Genomic DNA, 24,652 nt, shown 5'->3' on the forward strand with positions numbered 1-24,652 from the left:
CCCCGCATGTCGCCTGCAGGGGTGGGGATTGATTTAGGTCGTGCCTATGAGGCCTTCAAGAGGAAACAGGACTACCCTCTGTGTTGGGTCTGGATTCTGCTTGGATCTGGATTCCCGGCTTGAGCAGGGGTTGGACTTGATGGCCTTAGAGGAACCCCCTCCGACCACCACCATTCTAGGATTTTGATCCTATAGGACAGCATGGCTTCCCACAAGTGTGTTCCCCACTCCCCAAACCCGCTCCAGGCTATTTTGAGACCGGTAGATCTTGGCATTCATTAAAGGATACTGGCATAACCTGCAGAGAAGGTTCTGTGATGCTCGGCGTGTTTTCTCCCATGGGTTTGTCCACATTGCTGGATAGCTCAGCAGCTGAGGTCTCTGGCTAGGAGCTCAATGCCCTCCGACCTCTCCTTGACAGGGGTTGGACTCAACAATCCAGAGGGTCCCTTCCAGCTCTTTAGTTGTAAGATTATATTTTTACAAATGCGACTTTCCTTCCTTCTCCCTGTTTTTCCGTCCAGACCAAACCCCCTTCCCCACACCCCGAGGGGTGGGGTGTCCCTTACGTCTCAGCCCAAGAAGGGTCAAAGCCCCAAAGCAACTCCGAGAGATACCCTGCCTTCCTCCTCCATGTGCAATTCTGAAGGTGCGATCCTGAAACGGGGGGCGCCGGTCTCTCCTTCTGGGCCCAGGAACCAAACCTCGTTTTCTCCTTCCTCTCTCTCCCTCCCTACAGTGGCCACAAGTCGCATCGTCGGGCTCGTCATTCTCACCGGGCTGGCTCTCTTTGGGCTGGGCTTCGTCGCCTCCCTGAAGAGACAGCAGTTGGAGACGTGGTGAGTGGATGTCCGTGTCTTCTTTTGGGCTTGGAAAGGAGACGTCCCCGGTCACCCCACAAGGAGGCATCTCTGAAAACACCCCCCACCCACCCACGACAAGAGGGAAATGCAGAATCTTGCAGCACCTCCCGAGCTGCAAGTGGATTGCACTCTGAGCTTTTGTGGAGGAGAACACACTTTTTCGGACACATGAAAGGCTGAGACATATGCCTAGATAGATATGCCTACATTAGGGACACTCAGAGATAGACCAGGGGCCCCGTATTTTGCTCCTTGTGTGGGAGGACATTGAGTACAGTCCATGAAAGCTGACACAAAGATAAGCATATTAATCTTAAATCATGGTGACATAATTTATTTTATCTTGGGGGTATACATGTGTAATTGGGACGTGGTGGCACTGGGGGTTAAACTGCAGAAGCCTCTGGGCTGCAAGGTCGGAAGACCAGCCGTCGTAAGATCAAATCCACATGACGGAGGGAGCTCCCCTCGCTTGTCCCAGCTCCTGCCCACCTAGGCGTTCAAAAGCATGTAAAAATGCAAGTCGATCAATAGGTACCACCTCAGTGGGAAGGTCACAGCGTTCCGTGTCTAGTCACACTGGCCATGTGACCACGGAAACTGTCTTCGGACAAATTCTGGCTCTATGCTTGGAAACGGGGATGAGCACTGTGCCCTAGAGTCAGACACAACTGGACTCAATGTCAAGGGGAACCTTTACCTTATACATGTGTAAATGAACTAAGGTTGTGATCACACAGCAAGGGAAATACTTTTAGATCTGCTATGATCCACAGTTTTTCTGACTCTGGTTTGCGGAGGAAATCACTGTAGTCGTCCAGATGACCGACAAGTTTTTCACCCATCCTGGCTTCAGATGCTTTCGATCTGACAAGGTGCTAATTGGCAGCTTCCACATCTTCTTACAATTTATTTTTCCAAAGTGACTTAGCGATTATTTGTTTCAGCACCACTCTGGGAAGACTTTGTTTTAACTGTCTGGGGGAAACTGGTGCTCAGCCGAGGGGAACTGGCACCTCCACAAATGCCCCTGTGTGTCGGCTCAGGTGATCATGCAGGACAGAAAGCGCAGCAGAGTTGATGACAGTGGATCTGAGCAAAATCAAATCTTCCTGTAGATAATTCCCTACCCGGCTTCTCCATGCTTTCATGTCAAATCGTTGCTGGTTTTTAATGTGATGTTGCCTGTGCCAAATCCGACAGACTCAGCAGAGGAAATGGCCAGGTAGATGCTGCCTCACACGGCCACCTCTTGGAAGAGGTTAAGGCAGGGACACCCGTGCTTGAATCTCATCCCATGGCAAGAAAAGGCAGCCGTTCAGTTCCTGCCTGAGAGCTCCAGCCCTTGTAAAGGTCCACTAACATCCTTGTGCTCTACATCACTAGGTACGCGGATGCGATCCTGAAAAGACTGGCACCAGAATCAGAACACCACCAGGTAAGTTATGGGAAGTCTTAAAGGTTTTCCTAGACGGGCTCTTGAGGGACGTGGTGGTGCTGCAGGTTAAACCAAAGAAGCCTCTGTGCTGCAAGGTCAGAAGACCTGCAGTTGTAAGATCGAATCCATGTGACGGAGGGAGTCCTCGTCGCTTGTCCCAGCTCCTGCCAACCTAGCCGTTCGAAAGCATGTAAAAATGCAAGTAGATAAATAGGAAGGCAACGGCGTTCCGTGTCTAGTCGTGCTGGCCACCGTGACCATGGAAGATTGTCTACGGACAAAACGCTGGCTCTGTGGCTTGGAGACGGGGATGAGCACCGCGCCCTAGTGTCGGACACGACTGGTCTAAATGTCAAGGGGAACCTTTACCTTTACTTAGAAAAGAAAGAGTGGATACAAGAAAGGGGATCTGGTGAATTGTTGATGGTCCACCAGAATTTCAAGTGTTCCCTTTAGAACGCCTTTGGCTCCTGCCCCCCAAAACACAGATCTGGGGAAGTTCAGGTCTCTGTTCTTGTCTCCAGCGTTTTCTGTCGGTTCTTTGTACTTTCGGAAACTTTGGAAACCGAGGATGCCCAGAAGCACCTCTTGCAAATCCCAAAATGGTAGAGTTGCTGGAGATCTCTGATCTCTCCTGATCACAGCAAAAGGTAGACCCCCAAGGGCCACTGAACAGCCCGACCGTCCGCTGAGGAAAGTCCTGCCGCTCTCCAAAAGGCACGGAAAAGATGAGACCCACCTGCCTTGGTGGAAGCAGGTCTAGGTCATGTCTCCTCCACAGGACGGGAGGATCTGGGAGGATGACTGGGTGGGAAACCCCCGACTCAAGGGGACCCAGCAGGTCCGAGCACAATGGAGCACAGCCCTCCTTTCTTGCCTTGCAGGAGTCACGGTCGGTAGATGGCATTTCCCTGAAAAGCCAAATGGCAAAGCTGGACTTGACGGTGCCTGAGTGAAGGACCCCCGCGACGCAGGAGACGATCACAGAACCCACTCCCGAGAGTTAAGGGGTGCCGCTTCACGCAGGCCTTCCATGTGTGGCTTTCTCTGCTTCTTCGAAGCATTCCTGTTCCTTAGGGTCTCCGGGCTTCAAATAAAAGGTTCTTCCTCCTTTGAACACAGCATGTCCTTGCCGTATGTGTGCGTGCGTGCGTCTAGTGTGCAAATTGAAGTTGTGTATGAAAAAGAAACCCTGTGCGAGGTCCCCCTCCCCGTCTTGATTTGGGGACCCATGCAGAGGCTTTGCTGATCTGAAAATAAATGTTGACCCCCTTTCCAAGTCTGGCTGAAGGTCAACTCAGCGAGCCAGGAGGAGACAAGCACCCCACCCAGCTGTTAGAAGGACCCTCCCAACAGAGCATAAACAGTGAAACCATTTTGTAAACTGGCAGCAAATTTCCATTTACTGGTCTCCACAGAAACTTGGATCAAGTCAAACATAAAGGTGCCATAAGGCTATTTGTTGTTTTTCCTGCCACCACCTGGCCACTGCCTTGAGAAAATTTTATCTCCCCGGTCAGGAAGTAAGACGGGAAGAAGGTTACTGCCCAGAGAGATCCATTGAGGCCATAATTTGGCAAAGCAATTTGACCGCTAGAGGAGGCTGAAGGGCTCAGGGTGTTGGAGCGCTCGGTCGCTCAAAGGCTCGATTCCCCAGCCTGCCTGGCTTTGAGCAAGCTATGCTGTCCTAGAGGTGACCTCTTGAAGATGAGCACAGTGAAGTCCTCTGGACTCGTACTGTATGCCTAGAAAACCCTGGCGAGGGTCACTTAAGTCGGAATGGGCTCCATGATATACAGTGTAATCGTTATCATTGTAAAATCAGACCACCCAAAGGCTATTTATTTATTTATTTATTTGATTTATATCCCGCCCATCTGGTATATTCTACCACTCTGGGCGGCTACAAACTGGGTGAGCGTCCACGTTCTTCAAAACAGTGTCGCCGGGCAAAGTGGGGATATAAAAGCTGGGAACTGAAGATTTTGGAACTAGCAGAAATGGATATTTTGACAGATACACTAAATGATAGACTGGGTAATAATAAATGGCAACCTCTTTATACCTGGCTCAAATCTACACCGATTTAAGTAGAATAGATTAGATTAATATTATGTTAGAGAGTATAAGACAAGCTGAAATGAATGGAACATATTGCAATAAATCATTCTGGTTGCAACCTGGATAGGAAAGTAGAAAAAATACAATTTAAATATATATACTGTATTTTTTTAAAAAGTTGGGACCGGACATCACATCAGCTGCTTCTTCTCCCTCCCCAAGTTTTATTCAGGGGTCGGTAGTTTGATCATCGGGTCCTTAGTGCTCTTGGCTGCAGTTCTGTGAGCGGCCCAGAGTTTTCTGGCCAAGGGTCCGGACACCCACCTCACATATGGATCGGAAAGGCCACCAGGATGGCTGAAGTGGCATCGATAGCATTGCAAGCGTGGAGATGACGCTGGCGTTGCCTCTACGACCGAGTGGGAGGGAGACTCTTCCCAACAATTCCCTTTATCCCTCAGTGGCCGCCAGAACAAGAGTCTTGTCACAATAAAGCTGAAAATATCAGTGGCGCCTTAAAGTCTACCACGTTTATCTCCGAAATAAATGTGATGGTCTTTTAAGGAGCCACAATGCCTTTGCTTTTCCTTAGTTTCTGTTGTTGCAGAGAAAGGATAGTCAATAGATGTCTCTCTCGAAAAGAGTTTCCTACCACTGTGGACAGTGTGTGTGTGTGTGTTTCCTACCACTGTGGACAGTGTGTGTGTGTGTGTGTGTGTGTGTGTGTGTGTGTGTGTGTGTGTGTGTGTGTGTGTGTGTGTGTGTGTGTGTGTGTGTGTGTGTTACGTGTCATCAAGTGACACGTTACGGCCACTCTATGAACGGAGGATGTGCCGGATGTCTTGGTCCTCAGTGGCCCTGCTTAGCTGGCGCCTGGAGACTCAAGCCTGTGGCTTCCTCTTTGGAACAGGTAAGAGGTGTTGCATACCTTGGTTCAGACACCAAACGGGACATTTCGGGGGCCGCTCGTGGGAGTCGGAGGGGACCTGAAGGCACGTAGGGGTTCCAAATCTTCCACGAAAGCCATCAAGACTGGTGGTAGCCTGTGTGGTCTTGTGATCATGAGTCCTGCCGGCCGACCATGAGGTCTGTCTCATGGCCGTTGTTATCCGCACCCTGAGTCGCTTGTGACTCATGGCGACCGCATCAGAAAATCATAATATTTTTGTCACTTGGGGACGGGTGGCAGGATGGCTCTCCATGAAGAACATCTGCCACCCAACCCACACTCCTGCCAGTCATGGCTCTCTAAATGCACCGGCTTCTCTCCCAGGCTGGAGGGTCCTGGGGGTCGGGGGTGGTGGTGGGAGAGAGAACAGATCCTCGGTCAACATCCACCGTCTTCTGGCCTGCAGGGTCTGGACGCTGTCCTGACTTTTTTGCCTGTCTAGGTTTTGTTTCTGAGCCGACACAGAGAACCTTTGTCTCTCCAGAGGTCGGTCGCCGATATCACTCCCGTTTCCCTGGTTGTCACCTGTGCTTGGCGAGTGCCAGGCCAAGGCACTTTGGGGGGCCATGATCTCCCTGACCCCAAGATGTAGGGAAGGTGAGAAGCGGCGCTTGGCCCTCTCAGGCCCAGAGGGCCGTCCTTCTTTGTGCCCTTGTCCTGGGCACTCAAGTCACCCCCTGACCTAGGGGGACCCTCGGAAGGAGCCCGTCTCCAAAAGGACTGCGGGCCATCGCTCTTGGAGAGTCTGTGGCTTCCTTTAGGGAGCCAGTCCATCTTGGGGAACCGGCCTTCCTCTTCTCCTGCTGCCTCCCCACCCCAGCCACCCACCCCTTTTCCCAGCGCCATCCTCTTCTCCTCCGGGCAGGTCAGGAGCGGGGGCGCTGCTCCCGGGCGCGCGTCCTCGTCCTCCCCGTCCTCCCCGGGGACTTTCCCCGCCGGGCGCCCGGCCCTCGGCCGCTCCCGGGCCCGCCTTCCTTCCCTCCTTCCCTCCTTCCCTTCCCTCCCGCCTCGCGGCGCGCCCGGGGAGCCGTCCGGGGCCGGCATGGCCGAAGCGGCGGCGGCGGCGGCGGCGGAGGAAGAGCCCGCCTGGAAGCGCCACATCCTCCGGCAGCTGCGGCGGCGCGACCGGGCGGAGAAGGCGCGCTTCCTGGCGCTGGTGCAAGCCTGTGAGTGTAGGGGGGGGCGCGCGCGCGCGCCCAGAGGCACGCTTTCAAGCCTGGCAGTGGCTGGGGATGCGCGGGGAGGGCGGCGGCGCGCCCGGGGCTCCTCTGCGAGGAGGAGGCGGAAGAGGGAGGCGGGCCGGGGAGGGGTGTTGGGGGGGGGTCCTCGGAGCCTGTGCAGAGCGCCGGAGGGAAGGCTCGTGCTGGCGCCCCCCCCAAAAAAAAGCATCACCCCACGAAGCGCCCCTGAAAGCTCCTCCTCGTGCTGGCCCGCCGGTTGGAGCGGGGAGCGTTCGGGGCGTCGGCTTGGGTTGTAACGCGTTCCTTTCGGGCCGCCCGGAAAGGAACGCCGCCCCGCCGAGGAGGCGCCGATCCTGGCCGCGTCCCGGAGAGGGGACGAGGGCGCGCCGGCTCTCCCTCCCTCCCTCCCTGCGCGCGCCCTTTGGATCGCTCTGCACCCCCCCCCCCGGCGCCGGCTCGCCCTCCCACCCACGCACGGCAGGGGAGCCTAGGGGTTAGCGAGGCGGCGGTCCGGATCGGGGTGGGGGGCGAGAAGGGCGCCGGAGGGAAGCCGGGAAGCGGCGGCGGCGGCGGAGCCCCCCTGCAAGAACTGCGCGGCTTCCTGAACAGGGGAAGCTCGTCCGGGCTATGTTTGTGTTGTGTGTGTTGTGTTGTGTGTGTCTGTGTGGCTTTCGGCCCTTGTGTTTACGGCGCGCTCCCGGTTTTTCTGTACTTTGGAACTTTCACTGAGAAGTCCAAAAGAGCAACGGCTGAGGGACCGACCCATTCACCCCCCCCGTGTGTGTGTGTGTGTGTGTGTGTGTGTGTCTGTCTGTCTGTCTGTCTGTCTGTCTTTTTGTATGTCTTTGTGTTTGTGTTTGCGGTGGTGTGTATGGAGGGCAGCTTTCTTTAAGGGCTTCCTTCCGGAGATTCCCTCCGGGCTGCCCTGCAGGGACGGATCGAGCCCAAGAGGCGCGCAGGATCCTTGGCTAATCCCCCCCCCAAAGCAGCCGGTGAAGGGGGGGCAGGCTTTTCGTGCCCTGGGGGTCGAGCCGGGGCAAAAGTGGGGGGGGATCAGCATGGGGTGGGAGTGTGTGGGGATTTGCCCGGGACAAGCCGCCTCCGCGCACGGATCCTGGTCACGCATTGCTACTTGGACGCGGGTTTTAGCGCTACCTTGAGTTTCCCCCTTATTTGTACTTTCTCAGAGCGGCATTTAAAAAAAAAATCTCCTTATTGTTCTTACCCTTAATCTGGCCTCTTAATGATGTCAGAGGCCTCTTTCCTCATTCCTTAGACCAAGAGTCATCTCAGGGCAGTCTTATTTACACGAAAACATGCAATCCCCTCCTTTTTTCTTTGCAAGGGGGGGGGAGGAACAGTAGCCATAAACTCAATCCCATCAGCACCAAATAAAACCAATTAAAGCCAGCCCCCCCCCAAGGAAGCCGTGTCCGGGTCAAGGTGGCCAGCGGTCCAGGGCACGGCCGAGCTGGCAAGAGAGGGAGGAGCTCCGAGGAGTTCCCGGGGGGGGGGTCTCTGTGTTCATGGTTCGTAATTGTAAATATCACTTTTTAATCATGTCAACCACCGTTGCATACTCATAATGTCCACCTTTAAATTTAAATTTCCAAGTAAAAAGGCGAGGTTTTTTAAAAAAATGTTAATAAATAAATAAATGCAATCACACAACAGTAGAGAAATTGCCCGTGAGGTCCTGCTTCTCCATCTCTGCTAAAGAGACTGGCAAGGATGGCCTCTTTTTTTTAAAGATCAAAATCCGTTTCTTTAGACCCACAGGGCACCTGGATGGGTCCTCTGTACCTTTATGGATACCCCGTGAGACCAAGTGAGGATGCAGCGTTTCCGGGAGGGGGGGTGTCGTTTCGGCAACCTGGGGGAGCCAACGCAGGGCCGCCGACTGCTGGCCTTCAGGGTCTTGGCCCCACAGAGCGGAAGGGGTTTTCCACCAGCCCGATGGCGCAGATGGAGCCCTCTCGTTGAGAGACGGCACCGCCTTACCTGGGGCCCCAGGTGAGGCCGTCCAGCACGAACGGAGCATCCAGGAAGCGGCTCTCCCGTCAGGGACTGTGGACCATTGAGGAGAGCAGAAAGGAAGACAGACAGTTCCCCAGTCCTTTCATCGAGGTCCGGTGGATGCTTGATTCAGCCCTGCTCTGTCTCCCCAATCTTGTGAATCTGGGGTTTGTGTGTGTGTGTGTGTGTGTGTGTGTGTGTGTGTGTATTTTCAGAGCGCTTGAACGCCCTTCGTGGGATGGGTATCTTCACCAAGAGGAGCCGAGGGAAGGGAGAAGGGTCCGTGGAGGATGAGATTTCCTCTGAGTTGCGCTTCTCGTACGAGTGCCGGTGGGCGGCTGTGCCGTGGCCCCTCATGGAAAGGTCAAAGGTCAGAGCTGCTGTGCTTTCAGCCCCCCCCCGCCTCGTTCAAGCCACCCCTGGCTCTCTCTCCATCAAGGCCTTGCTCGAGGGATGCGGAAAGCGGTCTTCTCCAGCCCCCCCCCCCCCCCGAGGCCTGCTCTGCCTTGCGCTTTCCAGTCAACGCGGAGCGTCAGCATCTCTCCGGGTCTCTTCTGCCCTCTCTGGAAATGCCAGGGTTTGGAACCGGTTGCGTTCCCTCTCTCTTCACGTCTTAATCTCATGGTCTCACAGCTGGGCTGCAGGGAGAAACATGCGCGGAGGGAACGTGCCGGCGAGGTAGCAGAGAGCCGCACGGGGTGTGTACCCAAGATTTAGGGCTTAAGGGAGATTACAAGCTCGTGTGCATAAAACACTTCTGCTCTGCAGAGGTAGCCTTCCATCCATCCATTTCTGCCTCACAAGACCCAGCAGACGTGCCCTTCTTTTATGCCCGGGTCCGGCTTCGTCTGGGGGTCTTGGCCATCATGACAGAGCCTAGAGCGACCCCGACGGGGGTTTCTAGAAGGCTCTGTTAAAAGTTGGGTCCCCAGCTGCAGAGCCAGAGGTTGTGAGTTCGATTCCCCCCACTGTTCCTTCTGCAAGGAGAGCCAGCCTGTGTAGCCTCGAGCAGGCTGCACCATCCAAGAACTGTCCCCAGAAGAAGGGAAGGAGGAAATCTCTTTTGAGTCTCCCCTTCCTGGAAACCCTTGGGAAAAGGGGTTGCATGAGTCAGAATCGGCGGGACGGAACATGGTGATTATTAGGCTGGCTGGATCACTCAGTGGTTAAAGGATCTGACTGTGGAGCCAGCAGTTGGGAGTTCTATCCCCACATTGCTCCTCCAGGGAGAAGAGCCAGCCTGGGTGGCCTTGGGGCAGCTGCACAGGGGACCCAGCCCCCCCCCCCCCCAGAAGAAGGGAAGGAGAAACCACTTCTTAGTATTTTCTCTACCTGGAAAACCCTGGAAAAGTTTGCTGTATGTCGGAATTGACCTAACAGCACATTCATATTATTATCATTGTTCTGTTGACGCAAAACACCTTAAGGCTTTAACGAATCCCTTTTTCGTGTGAGTTTCTGCAAACAGCGCTTCGAACGTTGTCAGTCCGGTTTGTCACCTTTCCCTGGCGTCTCCTTGGCTTTAGGTGAGAGAGCTCTCCCAAGAGAAGGGGTGGGGAGCCTGATGCCGGGGGGGGGGGTCCAGGTGGAGGAGAAAGGATCACCAAAGTCTGGGCATTTCTGTGGTACCTCTTGAGCTCATGGGGTGGTGGAGACAAGTCAGGATGAAACTCGTGGAGACTGCGCTGGGTCACCTGCTCCATGCAGAGCCTCGTGGTGCAGTGGTTAAAAAAGCTGTACTGCAGCTAAAACTGTGCTCACGACCTGGGGTTCAAATCCCAGGTAGCCGGCTCAAGGTTGACTCAGCCTTCCATCCTTCCGAGGTCAGTAAAATGAGTACCCAGCTTGCTGGGGGGGCAATGTGTAGCCTGTATAATAAAAAAATTGTAAACCACCCGGAGAGTGCTTGTAGCGCTATGGGGCGGTATATAAGTCCAATAAATAAATAAAATAAATAAATAAATGCAGAGGGAAACGCAGGCAGGCCCTCGCTTTCTGGCCTTCAGACGATGCCACAGGGCTGTTCGTGAGCCGCACAGGAGTGCCAGGAGGTTGATCTTTGCTCAGATCTTTGCTCTTGACTCCCTGTTCAGTTATCCTTTCCAAAGGCCTCTTTGTTTTAGCTACAAGTAAAAGATTACATGTGCAGGGGATTCCCATCAATGACATTATCACTTCTGCTGATTCAATCTGCTTCCCTCTGCTTGGTCTCTAATTGGATTAGGGAGCAATGCCAGCCAGAGTTAGTAGCTGCTCCCTGGTGAAAGTGTCACAACTGGGGCCTCTTGCAGGCGATTTCATGGGCCTCCTGGGATCCCAGGTCTTCTTCTTGTTGTTTAGTCGTTTCGTGTCCGACTCTTCGTGACCCCATGGACCAGAGCACGTCAGGCCCTCCTGTCTTCCACGGCCTCCCGGAGTTTGGTACCAAATTCATGTTGGTCGCTTCGGTGACCCTGTCCAGCCATCTCATCCTCTGTCGCCCCCTTTCCTCTTGCCTTCACACTTTCCCAACATCAGGGTCTTTTCCAGGGAGTCTTCTCTTCTCATGAGATGGCCAAAGGATTGGAGCCTCAGCTTCAGGATCTCTCCTTCCAGTGAGCACCCAGGGTTGATTTCCTTCAGAATTGATAGGTTTGTTCTCCTTGCAATCCAGGGGACTCTCAAGAGCCTCCTCCAGCACCACAATTCAAAAGCATCCATTCTTCGCCAGTCAGCCTTCTTTATGGTCCAGCTCTCGCTTCCACACATCACTACTGGAAAAACCATAGCTTTGACTATGTGGACCTTTGTCAGCAAGGTGAGGTCTCTGCTTTTTAAGATGCTGTCAAGGTTTGTCGTCGCTTTCTTCCCAAGAAGCAGGTGTCTTTTAATTTCAGGGCTGCTGTCACCATCTGCAGTGATCACGGACCCCAAGAAAGTGAAACCTGTCACTGCCTCCATATCTTCTCCTTCTGTTTGCCAGGAGGTGATGGGACCAGTGGCCATGATCTTAGTTTCTTTGATGTTGAGCTTCAGACCATTTTTTGCACCCTCCTCTTTCACCCTCATTAAGAGGTTCTTGAAGTCAGCATTCCCCAACCTTTTTCGGTCCGTGGACCACCTGGGGAAGGTGGTGCACCCCTTGTGCTCACGCGCATGCACGAACAAGTGTGCGTGCTCTCTTGCACAGGTGGGCACACCTGCACAAGCCCATGCTGCCATTTGCGCATGCCGCAGGCCGATCGAAGTGGCATTTATCCTGTGGATTTATCCGGTGCAAAAAGCACTTTTTCTTTTCCCGCCCATTCCAAACATCCCTCATTTGTGCCGCCAATTTGCAAATCGGTGAAGGAATTTTTTTTTAATAAAATTGAACAGCCCCAAAAAGAAGACTTTTGTGACACGACAGCTGCAGCAAAGGGTTCAGTGGGATCTGTGTGCTGATTCTTCGCCCCTGGGGAGCCGAGAGCGAATGACGGGCCACCGGTCACTTTCCCTCCTTGCTTCGCTTCCTTGATGTTCCGTGTCAGACACACGGGTTTGACTCTCCCTGCGCTCCAGGCTTCTCCTCCCTTCTCCCTTTCATTTATGTTTGTTGAATCATACACTTTTTGGTTTACTTATGCATTATACGGTTGTATAATTTATATGTATTACATATCATATTGTTTACTGCTGCAGGCTGCCCAGAGTGACCATTGACCAGAGAGGTGGTTCAGAAGTTTAATAAACAGATCAATAAATCCCCTTTTGGGTATGAGTGTACAGCTCAGCCTGTTCTGTGTGGTTTCAGGCTCATGGTAATCAGACTGGAAAGCTTAAATCGGGGGGAGAGAGAGAGAGAGAGAGAGAGAGAGAGAATGTGTGATGGAAGTCTTGGCTCTTGAAAGCCGGTCAGGAATCATTGCTGCATTTCCTGCAGCCATGCACGTACAGGTGTGTTTGCACACACAGAGGATTCCCACCTCTCATTTTTGGGAAACACAAACAGGAGACTTCTGCTGTCTCCCCCCCCCCCACTGAAGGCCGAACGGTAGGGGAAAATATCAGTATAAGTATATATAGGGAAAATAAATAAGCGAGGGGGAAATAAATGAATATCAGGTTGAGAATGACGGAAGTTGTACGGGTGGTTTAAAAGTGAAAAAAAAAATAATAAATGCAATTTACAAAAGCAGAAAAGCAACATGTGCTCCTTTATACCACCCCATAGTGCTTAAAGCATTCTCTGGGTAAGAAGGCTTTATGCGTTTCATGTGCCGTTGTTGTGGTGCACGTTCTCAAACCCAGTCACTTGCACGTCCATTGTTAATCACCAGCAAGTAGCGCCTCCGATGTCGTTGGTAAAAATAAGTCCAGTTCTTGTGACTGTTGACAAAATGGTGTTCTGAGTCACCGTTTGGCTGTGAAACTTGCTGCGGGACCTCGGATGAGTCATTGTGTGTTTTTTTTAATGCCTGACGTGCCTTGCAGGGGTTGTCGAAATGAGGAACTATTCAAAGCATGTTGCCTGTTAGGAAGTGCCTTTGAGCTTGGTGACACTTCACACCTGAAGCCGGAGAAAGTTCTCTTTTCTGACTGCGGATCCTAGGAGCCAGGATTCTGAGAGCTGTAGTCCAGAAAAAGGTCACTTTTCTAAGCTCTGTTCAAGACAGATCTTCCATGCTGAAAGCGGTGGGAAGGGTGTAGGGGCTCCGGTTTCAGGAGTGCTGTGAATCCATGCCAGGTTTTAGCCTGCAGTCCTGCACAGGACCCCTGCAACTGTATTTACAGGAGCCACCCAAGATGCTGAAATGTGAAATGCCACATAGGAGTTTAGCCACTTGAGTCACTTCTGGAAAGGACGGACGAAAACCTGGAGCGGATCCGCGGCACCCCTGCGCTTAGTGTCACCAGTGGCCACACTCATGGCTCAGACGGGTGGAAGTTTTCCATGTGGTTTTCAGGTCCAGAACAACTAGTGTGCTCTTATCATCACTGAATCATCCTGTTGGCACGAATCACACACATTGGAGCACATGAAGTCCAACTCTTCTAAAAAGTGTTGTTCCTCCTGAGATGGTTTAGCCCGTGTAATTTCTGAGTTGGTGCACCACGAAGGCCTGCAGGTTTTGTCTGGGTTTATGGGAAGTCCCAGAATCTTTACAGTTTGCAGTGAAGGGTTGGGTGGGTTTGCAAGTGTGTAAGTAGAGACTTGCATTCACTAGCATTTTCAAGCCATTGCACTTAACGCCGGCGTTACTCCTTGTTCAAAACTTTAAATATCGTCTTTACGTGTCGTAAGCCGCCTTGGGCCCTTTTCAAGAAGCAAGGCAGGGCAAACTAGTCTAAAATTAAAAAAATAAAATGATAGCTCAAACGGGAGGCGCATCATCATCACCATTATCATCTGTTTTCTTTCTTTCCTTGTAGATCACAGACTCTTGGAAAAATCCAGCGTGGTGGACCATTTCACAGCAAAGTTGGAAGCTCAATCGGTAGATCACCCACTGGGATCGCCTCTTTTCAGGTACAGAAAACTTGAGATTTCCTCCTCAGGAGGTGAGTCGAAGCCAGTGGCGACCAAGAGAGTCATTTTGTCCACAGTGACTGTCCCGTAAATAGCCCTTGTGAGCCAAAATTAATGGAAATCAGGTGAGGTGCCCTGGTCCCTGAGCGTGTCGAAACAGCAGACGTTGGGGTCAAGTTACTCCCTGAGCTTTCTTTCATGACTGTGGCACCAGCCGAGCTCCCCCCCCCCCAAAAAAAATGCCTTCCTTCCAAGTGGAAACAAATGGAAGGGGAGACAGCCGTCAAAAACAAAGGAGAGCATTGCGGGGGTCCTTCTGTTTGAGAGTCAACTCGGCGCCAAACTAGAGACCTCAGTGAAGCTAACCTTGGCTTTTTCCAGGCGTACCTTCCAAATCTATTCGCTATATATTAGCAACACCTTTGAATAACCCTTAATGCTTCTTCTGCTTGATACCGTCATCCATTCCTTTGATGTTACCTGTGTCGGCTGCTCTCTGTACATGAGAGCAGAGCTGAAGCCAATAATGGGTGGAACATCTCCTGACAGTCTGTTGGACTTTGCTACAATGCATTTTTGGTATCACCTGGCAGGACAAAGTTCCAAATAGATCGAGCTGGAATTTTTAGCATGTATACATTACTGAAACAGCAATGTCTACGTTGGCTCGGGCACATCATGAGAATGGCTGATGGTCAGATTCCAAAGGATCTCCTGTATGGAGAATGAGTGCAGGGAAATCGCCCCAGAGGGAGACCACAGCTGCGATACAAGGAGGTCTGCAAGCGGGATCTGAAGGTCTTAGGAATGGACCTCAACAGATGGGAAACCCTGACATCTAAGCATTCAGCCTGGAGGCAGGCGTTACATTAAGGCCTCTCCCAATTTGAAGAGGCCCTTGTCCAGCAGGCCAAGGCCAAGAGGCCATCCCAAAACCAGCAAAACCATGGAGCTGGATAGATTGCATTTGTCTTCAGTGTGGAAGGGATGGTCACTCTCAAATTGGACTTCTCAGCCACACTAGATGCTGTTCCAAGTCCTCTGTTCAGAGCGTGTTACCATAGTCTCTCAAGACTGAAGGATGCCTGATCTGAATGCTTTGCTTCTTCTCTTCAGCTGTTGAAAAAAAATACTTTTTTTAATGCAATGAAGAAAGAGGAAGAAGAATAAGGTTTATGGCAGAATGTGGAAGAAACACTTCTAAGGATCATAGTGTGATTTCTGCTCTGATGTCCTGCTTATCATCCTCAGGTCGGGCGACACCGCCTTCCGCTAGCCAGAAGAGATTTTTCGCCCGACTGCTCCGGGGGTGTGCCCTGTATTCTGCCCCACCCTTTATCCTGGTTCACGTGGGGGACTCTCCCGGATGAAAACAGGGCCTCGGCACAAAAGGGATCCCTGTGGCTTTTAATTTGCACCTTTGCTATAGAGGCTATCGCTGCCCACAGCTGTGTCTGTGCAGATTAAGCCACAGCGTGGAAGGGAAGGTGGATGCGATGATCCAAATACCATTTGGAGAGCAGAAATAAAAGGGAAAGAAAAGGCAAGTGGCTCAGCGCACCCCCAGGAATAAGACTAGTCATCTTGATCCCCCAGATCTGGGGTAGAGGATGCTCAGAAGTGGTTTCCCCTTCACTTCTTTTGGGGGCAGTTCTGGGACGGCGTGCAACGTGCCCAAGGCTACCCAGGCTGGCTCTTCTCCCAGAAGACCCCCGGGGGGATCCGAACTCTGGCTCCACGGCCAGAGACCAAACCACTGAGCTCTCCAGCGGTTCAGCGGCCCCGCATAAAGATGATCTGGGGAACGGGAGTTCTGTGAAAGGCCGGATTGAACACACAGGCTGGTAAAGGCTGGAGAAAACAAGACCTAGAACAAAACGCACGACTTGTCCTTCTCGGCTCCAGCTGAAGCTGAGGCTCCCTTAACAAGGAACAAGCTTCTGCCTCCATGTCGAGGCCAAAGAAGGGCCAAACTAGGTCGTCAGCGTAACTGTGACAAAGTAGATGAAACACCCAGATGTTTTCCTGGCTGCAAAGCTGTGCCTGCACCAGCAGCTTCCAGAGACGGGCCCGGAGGTGGCATAAAATCAGCTTAGACCACGGTGTGCATGTGACATTATTTGCTGCCCACGTCCATTTTTTTTGTTTGTTTATCTATTTATTTATTTTCATGGAGTGTGGATTGTCACTAACCATCCTGGATGAAAAGATTCTGGGAACCATCGTTTAAAAAAAGGAACTTTTCTAAGCCCTGGTTTTGTGGCAACAGCACCATCTTCTCTTCCCCTCCAGAAATAAGCAGGAAAATGATTTGCGTGGAACTAGCAAAGATAAGACCCTCAACCCAGCTGGCTAGAGGGCTGTTCAGCGCCTGGAATTCATTTATCTTTATTGATTTCAGATTTCTTTTCTCCCGCCTTTCTCCTTAAAGGAGTTTTAAAAGGAGAAGAACCGTATAGAGGCTCAGTTGCTTTTGACCGGCATGGCGTGGAGCAACCTTTCCCGCCTCTGTTTAGGTGCATTGCACAATGGGTTTTGTTAGTGCGTGTCATGGAAGGGGGGGTTTGCTCGTGTGTAATTGTATTGTTCGATTCGGCCAGCCATAGGCAAGCTCCAAAGCTGCGGCCCACTTCGGTGGCCAGCCTGTCCGTCAAATGCTTCTCTTTTCCAAAAGATTTTTGGGGAGGCACGAATGCCGGGGGGGGGGTGTCCCTTAAAATCTGGGAAAATTGAATCCCCCCCCCACCTACACACAAGCCCCAGGGTATAGGGGAACTCTTCAGTGAATGGTTACTAAAAAAAATGAATAGTCGGAGGAGCTAGGGTTCAATAGGGCTGGAGGTCCCTTTAGGCCCCTGATTGGGGGGGGGGACACATGTGGAGACTCAGCTGAAGTCAGAAGCTGGGGTCAAGAACAGCTGGAAAAATGGAGCCCATTGCACAGGCTCATCTCCCCAGGAGTTTGAATATCATAGGATGTGTAGTTGCACAGAATGATGGGTTTTCTCTTTATTTCACTGCTTCAAGAGCACCTCATTTCCCAGTGAGTGAAGCAGTATTCTGTGTTTTGCATAGGCTTTTTGGCAAGCTCTAGCAAGCTTCCCCGCCCCATGTATCTACCTTTGTTTTTTAACAAAAGACCCCCTTTTTTTAGAGTGGCAAAGAGGATGATGTTCTAAGGAGGGAAGGACCGGTGTTTGTGTGCTTTGAGGCGGGCAGGGCCGGCTGGGCAGGGAGCCACCTCGCTCTCCGGGAAAGAGGCGTTTTGGAGATGACCCACAGCATGGAAAGTCCCGAAGATTTCTGTCTCTCTCTCTCTCAGGGTGTGTCTGCACTGCAGGGAAAATACGTTTCAATCTGCTCTGGTCTGCATTTTTTTTTTTTTCAAACTGGGTTCCTGCTGGTTTCTGCAGGTAAAGTCGCTGTAGCCGCCCAAACAGCAAACAAGAGCAGAAGCAGAAGAAAAGGTCAAAGGGTTTGCAGAAGCTGCCTTTGGTCCCTCTGGACCATTTCCACCGGGAGGCCCTTTGCCTCTCCTTCATCTGAGATACCTTTGGCTGATGAGTGAGGGCTAACTTGAACTTCTTCTTTTTAAATAAACTGTTTAAAAAGGACCTGAGCCTCCCTTTTGCACCAGATGAGCAGGCTATACAGGGCAAAAAGCAGAGAAAAGCCGTCTCCAGCCAACCAGAACTAAATTAAATCACCCCTGCCAGCTGAATGTATTATTTTATTTTATTTATATTCTGCCCGTTTAAGCCGGAAACCACTCTGGTTAATTTCCAACATAATGAAAGACAATAAAAGATCCCTACAAATATAAAGTAATAAAATATCACAGCAATTAAACTGAAGAAGACTGGGGGGTGGGGAGAAGAGATAATGTTGTTTGTTGTTTAGTCGTTAAGTTGTGTGTCCGGCTCTTCGTGACCCAACGGACCAGAGCACGCCAGGCCCTCCTGTCTTCCACTGCTTCCCGGAGTTGAGTCAAAGAACATATAATAGCATTTTCCGAGTGCCGGCAGGGTCTGTCCTCGGTCATCCCAGAATGGAGGACACGCAACAACGGGCTCAAGTTAAGTGAGTCAATTTCACATCAAGAAAAACTTCTTAACTGTCAGAGCAGTACGACAAGGGAACCTGTGACCACAGGGGGAGGCGACGAGCGCTCCATCGCTGGAAGTCTTCAAGAGAAAATGGGAACACCCCCCCCCTGTCCGATCTGGTTTGATTCAGATTCCTGCCTTGAGCAGGGGGGGTTGGACTAGATGGCCTCACAGGCCCCTTCCAACTTCATGATGCTAGGATTCTAAAGATTTTTTTTTAAAGACTGTTCCCCATTCAAAAGGAGATATAATTCCACTGTGGGATGCCTTGCCTTGAGCGTTAGGTCATGTCTATCAGAGAAAACCAAAAGAAAATTTAAAGAAAAAGAAAGAAAGAAAGAAAGAAAGAAAGAAAGAAAGAAAGAAAGAAAGAAAGAAAGAAGACAAAAATGTTGTGTCACCTTAAAGTCAAACTGCTATATGTTCACGTGAGCTTTTACAGACCAGTCCACTTTCTGAGACATAAGTGCGGGACTACATGGCAAATATTTATACATTTATACCTTCAACCATTGCTGGAAGAGACTATATTTTTAACAAGCTTGCTTTTTCTTTTTCTTTTTTCCTTCTTCCTAGGAACGTGTTGTTCACAGTGCACCATGTCACACCTGGCAATGACTTTTATGTCCCGTAGCCATTGGTTTTTAGTTCAGTTTCATCTGCACCTAATTCGATGTGAATGGTGGGGGTCAGTGTAGAGGGTGGAGGGCCCTGAATTCCTCTCTCCCTGCTTCCTTTTGAAGGGGAGGGGGAGGCAGTGGTGGTTGTGAACGGTCCAAACCAGAAGTGATCTGTCCACATTCAGGAGATCAGACCCCACCCCCAGAGAGAGAAAGTGAAGCAGAGCGAGAAATCAGCCTTTTTTCCCCCAGTACCCCGAAACAAGACGCAAAGGGTTTTTATTATCCTGATTTGGAAAGATTCTGACGTTTAACCTGGATTCTCTGATTTGCTTTGCAGTTCTGCCCAAGACACCTTCAGCTACACCCGGAAGGATGTCTCGGATTCGGGAGAAACGGCAGAGAGCATGCAGCGGATCCACAAGGGCCACGTGATGCAGTTGCAGAGCGTGAACGGGGAGGTGAGCACCCTTTTTGGCTTGGGGTTTTTTCCTGTTTTGGGACACGGGACGCTGACAGAAGGAGCCGCGGCGTCCTTTGGCTCAAACCGCTTTCCAAAGGGGACAGACACCTTCCTCTAGGTGGAAAGAGCTGCCTTGTAAAACAGGCTTCCTCCCCCTGCTGGCCATGGTGGGTGGGGAGGATGGGGCTTGTAGTCTAACCCATCTGTGGGCACTAGGTTGCGGGAGGCTGTATCATGAACAGGGAGCCGGACGGCCCAACCTGTGCCCAAAGGAAGGAAGGTATAACAACAGGTTTAAGGACGCATTGAGGTTTAGAAAAGTGCGTGAGATATGCTCATTAAAATACAGTTGAATAATTAAAAGCAGGTCAACAGGAGAAACTTTTAAAAGGCACTCAGGGACTCAGTCGTGATGGTTAAAAGCCTGCCTGCAGAGATGGGGTCTTTTCTGAATGTGCCCAATCTTGTCTGATTTTGGAAGCTGAGCAGGGTCAGGGCTGGTGAGCCCCTGGATGGGAGACCCCCTGGAGAACCCCCTGGATTTCCAGGGCATGGTGGAAAAGACCCCTGCACAATCTAACTTTCCCAAAACTTTTTGGCCACTAGAGGGTGCCAGAGGGCTTTTTTCAGTTTTTTAAAAAACAGATTTTTTTAAAAAAGAAAGAAGTACAGTATTCGGATGTATGTGTGTGTGGGAGAAGGTACAGCTCTCCAAAATCCAGAAGACTCTGCATTGCAGATCTCGGCTTTAAATCAAGCCGTCCGTTGCCCTGTTGTCCTTTCGGTTGGGTTATCAATTCACGTTTGACGGAGATTAAGCTTTCCTTTGTGGGGGGGGGCAAAGTCTGGTGGATGTGGGGAGGAAAGAAAAAAAAAGAAATCTGTCCCCCTCACCCCCCAAAAAAACTTCACGTTGAGAAGTTCTGCCAGCTTCTGGGAACGATGACCGGATCTCCCCAATCGGTTCTCTTTTCTCTGCAGCTGGCGTACAAACTCTACGAGCGGAACATGTTGCTTAGAGCGAAAGAGGCCACGCTGGAGGAGCAGAAGGGCAGGTGGGGGCCTGGGAGGGGTGGGGTGGGCCTGCGCTGGGGGCTCAAATCTCCCCCACAAAAACTGGATGCGAAAGGTCCCACCCAAACCTGCCCACGGTGGCTGGTTTGACTTTATTGAACCTCATGATCTGCCGCTTTTCCTCTGATGAGCTTAAGATGGTGCCTCTGTCTGCCTTTTTCCTGTCCTCCTTCCTTTTGGTGGCCAAGTGGCCTCCAACGCATGGCGATCCCATGAAGGACCCCTCTCCAGAATCTCTTCTCTTCCACGGCCTAGCTCAGCTCCTGCAGACTCAATCCTGTGGCTTCTTTTAGGGAGTCGGCCCATCTCGTATCGGGTCTTCCTCATTTCCTGCTGCCTTCAACCTTTCCCAGAGTGATGGCCTTTTCCAACCTTCTCAAGATGCTCCCAGCATTTCAGTTTCAACCTTTTTTTTGCTTCCAGAGAGAGTTCAGGCTTGATTTGACCCCCTTGTTAGTCTTTCTGGCTGTTCAGGGTCTCTGCAAAACTCTTCTCCAGGGCCACATTTTGAATGAATCCAGTGCCTAATTCCCCCATCACTGCTATTTACTTAGTTATTAAAATTAGCTACAGGAACAGACTTGTTGTTTCCTCTGGAATGCTCGGGAGGGTGTCCTTGTTTCATTCCCACAACCACCCTTTGAGGTAGGACCAGTCTTCAGAAGAGTAGCCGGCCCATGGGCACCCACTGAGTCTCATGGCTTGAACCCAGCTCTCCCAGGACTCAGCCAAGTGCCACCTACTGCTCCATCCCCTCTCTCGGGGTGCCGTTCCATATAGGCAATGCCCCCCCCAAGGACTTGGCCCCGGGGCACAGGGGTTGGATGAGATCCTGTCTGGGCGCTAAACCAAATTCCAGCGTGGAACTTCTGCTGAGAGTCAAGCATCGTCTCTCAGCAGAACCTCCCTGATCTGGTTGTTGTGATGATGGAGATGGGGTGGGGGGTGATGGGGAGGGGAGGCGATGGGCCTCCAGCTTTCTTGCATCAGATCTAAAATGACTGATCCACAGAGCTTCCGAAAGATGATTTTGGACAGCCCTTCCCCACCTCCGCCACTCCGCCTGCACAGCGGAGATTGTGGGCATTGTCGTCCATGTAAGGGGAGCGTTTTTCCAAAGCTGTGCAGATCAGTCTGTTCGAAAGGTCCCTCCCGGTGCCCGCGTGCCCCTTTCTCGACCCCCTGGAGGTGGTCCTCGCTGTACTGGTGGTAAAGAAAGGATCGGGGTGTGTTTATTTGTGGGGAGAGTGGAAGACTAACCCCCCCCCTTCTGCCCGATCTCTGTTCCAGGCTGGCCTGGCTGAGCGGACGGCTTTCCGCCTTGGAGTCCGAGCGGCGCCACCTGCGGGCACAGGTGGAGGGGCTGAGCCGTGCCAAGGCCGCTCTGAAGGAGGAGTACAAGGCCCTGCTCCAGCGCCGCCGGTGCCAGGATGGGGAGCTCCGCCGGGCGGCCGAGAAGGGTCTGAAGCTGCTCAAGGGCCTCCTGCAGGGGAAGGCGGACGCCGCTCAGCAGGAGAACGAGAGGATCGAGAGGTGAGGGGACCTCCTCGCCGTTCCCCCCTCCTTGGAACGGACAAGGGGCTCATCTGCCAGGATGTGGGCACAGGAAGGGGGCTGTAAAGGTTGGGATGAGGGAGCTGCCTCCTCTCTCTCTCACTCAAAGGTCTCCAGCTCAAGTGTTTCCCTGGATCTTGTTTTTTTTTGGGGGGGGGAGTTCCAGGAAAGACCTAAAGGTCCAGAAAGGGGCAAGGGAGAGGGTTCCCACAGACTGGGTGGCGCCGGCTCTCCAGGTTGTCCCAAAGCCCTGTTTCTCGTGCGGAACCACCTTCGTTCCAAAGAGAACGTTGCAAGCCGGGTAGAAGAATCAGGATGTTGGATGGGGGGGCCCTCGAAGGGCATCCAGTCCAACCCCCTGCTCAAGGCAGGGATCCAAAGCAAACCTCACAGCGCTTGCCTTCTTCTTGCAGAGCGAAGCAAGCCAGGTTGTCCAAGGAGTTGAAGAAAGCCGCCAAGACGCCGGTTAGCGTGCAGGTGTAAGTGGCCAGTGGGGGGTCCCGAAGGAGAAGCGAGACCGTCTGACCCCCTCCTTTCTCTCCCTTTGCTCTTGGCCTCACTTTTCCTGAGCAGATGCCAAGAGTCCACAGATTCCGCATCTCCTGGAATTCATAAGGACTTCACAAAGGGTGGTGGAGCATCACTGCCACTATTCTGGTCATTATCATCAGCAGAGCTGTTGTGTAGTAGCGGGAAGGGACCCAACGGTCAATACAGTATTGTGGCGATGCGGACAATCTGTGGGTGAAGCGCCCCTGGAAGACTTAGGTGGTGAGAGAAGAGAGGGTTCTTTAAAGCGGGGGGGTCAACGTCTTGTCCAGGAGAAGCCAGGCACGTTTGCGGCTTGTGCCAGATAAACTTTGTCAGTCTTTATGGGTGCCACAAAACATCACAGCAACATCACCCTTAACTTTCCTTCAGTGGAAATGTTGGTGATGAGCTGTCCATTTAGCATATTTGCTACGCATCTGGTATCTTAAAAGTTCTCCTTTCTGACTTTGGGGGCAAAATGGGATCTGATCTTACGGTAGGATCCCCTTATCTGTGGGATCAGTATCCTCCGATTGTTAAAAGAAAAATCCTAGAAATATTTACAGTATTTCTAAAGATGTGGTTACCAGAACTGGCCTTTAGAGGGAGCCAGAGAGCCAGAGACCATGATAACTATAGCATTCACTATTAAAATAGCATTTGCTATCATTCACATTTTTCAGCATCTGCCGGGGGGTGGGTGGGTAGGAGTGCAGATGGAGTTTGTTGCTGTTTAGTCATTTAGTCTTCTCTGACTCTTTGTGACTCCCATGGACCAGAGCACGCCAGGCCCTCCTGTCTTCCACGGCCTCCCGGAGTTGGGTCAAATTCATGTTGGTCGCTTCGATGACCCTGTCCAGCCATCTCGTCCTCTGCCGTCCCCTTCTCCTCTTGCCCTCACACTTTCCCAACATCAGGGGCTTTTCCTGGGAGTCTTCTCTGATGTAGAAAGAAAGAATGATGTAGAAAGAATCACAATTCATTTGGAGAACAGCAAAAGCAAGAAGAGCCGTCATTAAAATCACCTGAGAGAGAAAAACAGTTACTGATTGTATATACATCGTCCCACTATGTGGTGTGAAGAGTGTGGAGGAATATAATGAGCTTTATTGTAATTAGCCTCTTTGTTCTGAAACCCTTCTACCACACATTGAGCTCTTGGAGAGAATCAGGAGGCCGATCCGTAGCCTTGTCTGCGCGACTCCCTCGGTACCTTTTTACATCTTTTGCTTGACACAGACGTGAAAACAGAAAGCAAGGAATGCTTGGCCCCGTGGGTGGCAAACGCATCATGCGAAAGCTTTTGCTAGTGAAGGTGTTTCTACAGTGCCGCCGTGTTCACGGGGCTTTCTAATCTGCTGCGTGTTATTCCTCCCTGTTAGAGAACCAGAAAAGCAGGATACAGGCAGCCGAAACCTTCCTGAAGAGGAGAATGGCGAAAAATTGCGGAGCAGGCCCTTTCGGTAAGGCACTACCTTTAGAACGAGAAGGACTTTTGAATCTCCTGGATTTGGAGAGTCACACATTTATTTCTCACAGTATGTCCATTTTTTTCCTGCTTCAGAGCAGGTGGAATGGGCAAGCACAGTCTTGCTATTTCATCAAGGTTCTAGTCCTCATGGATATCAGGTCTGAAAGGAGCACAGACAACATCTACGAGAGGCTTGATAACTGGCGGGCTTAGAGCGTCTGTGCTTGTGCAGAGTCATTGCCCCCCCCCCGTCTCTTATCTCGAGGTTTCTTCTCCTGTCCTGCATTTAATTTCTAGAAAAGAAACAGCCAAATGAGATCAGCAGAGCTGACCATATCCCGGATGCGTATCCACCCACCCAGCCACCCTTGGCATAGTTTGTGCATTGTTTTCCTCCCTTCTCTCGAATTCCTCCTCTTTCATCATCTTTTCCATTCCATCTTTCCATTTAGATCGGCATCCGCTTCCTCCATGACACTCACCAGATACATGGATGTTTTCAGGGGCCTGTTTGAGTAAGTTGTTGTCTTAGTTTGTCTTCATTCCGTATGACTCAGGTCTGGAATACCTGTTCCTTGTTTCGAATTGCTACAAAAAGTTGAAAAAGTTTGGAAAGGTGGCAAGCTTTGAAACTACACAGAACTCTTCTTTGTGGGAAATAATTTCGTCCGTGTGATTCCTGTCTTTGGGTCCAGAAAAGCAGCCACCTTTTAACTGACATGAAAAGCTAGCAAATTCCTTGTGGGTAGCTCACGTTTCCCCCGTCTTTCTGCTCTCCGTGCATCAGCACTTTGGAATTACTGTAATCTAAAGTTTGCATAATTTACAAACTTCAGA

The 24,652-nt window shown here is 51.4% G+C and overlaps 2 protein-coding genes across 3 annotated transcripts in view; both read left to right on the forward strand.

The window, feature by feature from the left end:
• LOC110078087 (disintegrin and metalloproteinase domain-containing protein 21) overlaps positions 1-3,282 on the forward strand; it is a 34,145-nt gene extending 30,863 nt beyond the window's left edge. Inside the window, exons 21-23 of the mRNA XM_078390279.1 lie at positions 740-839; positions 2,250-2,301; positions 3,186-3,282. Of these exons, the coding sequence (XP_078246405.1) occupies positions 740-839; positions 2,250-2,301; positions 3,186-3,257 (224 nt within the window). The 3' untranslated portion in view covers positions 3,258-3,282. The remainder of the gene's footprint in view (positions 1-739; positions 840-2,249; positions 2,302-3,185) is intronic.
• A 2,894-nt stretch (positions 3,283-6,176) lies between these two features.
• Positions 6,177-24,652, forward strand: part of ATG16L2 (autophagy related 16 like 2) — a 30,236-nt gene continuing 11,760 nt past the window's right edge. The window contains exons 1-8 of one of the 2 annotated variants that reach the window (XM_072993405.2): positions 6,177-6,477; positions 13,900-13,996; positions 19,063-19,183; positions 20,167-20,240; positions 21,550-21,792; positions 22,227-22,292; positions 23,727-23,807; positions 24,268-24,330. In XM_072993405.2, the coding sequence (XP_072849506.2) occupies positions 6,354-6,477; positions 13,900-13,996; positions 19,063-19,183; positions 20,167-20,240; positions 21,550-21,792; positions 22,227-22,292; positions 23,727-23,807; positions 24,268-24,330 (869 nt within the window). In that variant the 5' untranslated portion in view covers positions 6,177-6,353. The remainder of the gene's footprint in view (positions 6,478-13,899; positions 13,997-19,062; positions 19,184-20,166; positions 20,241-21,549; positions 21,793-22,226; positions 22,293-23,726; positions 23,808-24,267; positions 24,331-24,652) is intronic. The other variant, XM_072993404.2, reaches the window with a different exon arrangement.

The sequence above is a fragment of the Pogona vitticeps genome, chromosome 3, assembly GCF_051106095.1.
Source record: "Pogona vitticeps strain Pit_001003342236 chromosome 3, PviZW2.1, whole genome shotgun sequence".
Lineage (NCBI taxonomy): Eukaryota > Metazoa > Chordata > Lepidosauria > Squamata > Agamidae > Pogona > Pogona vitticeps.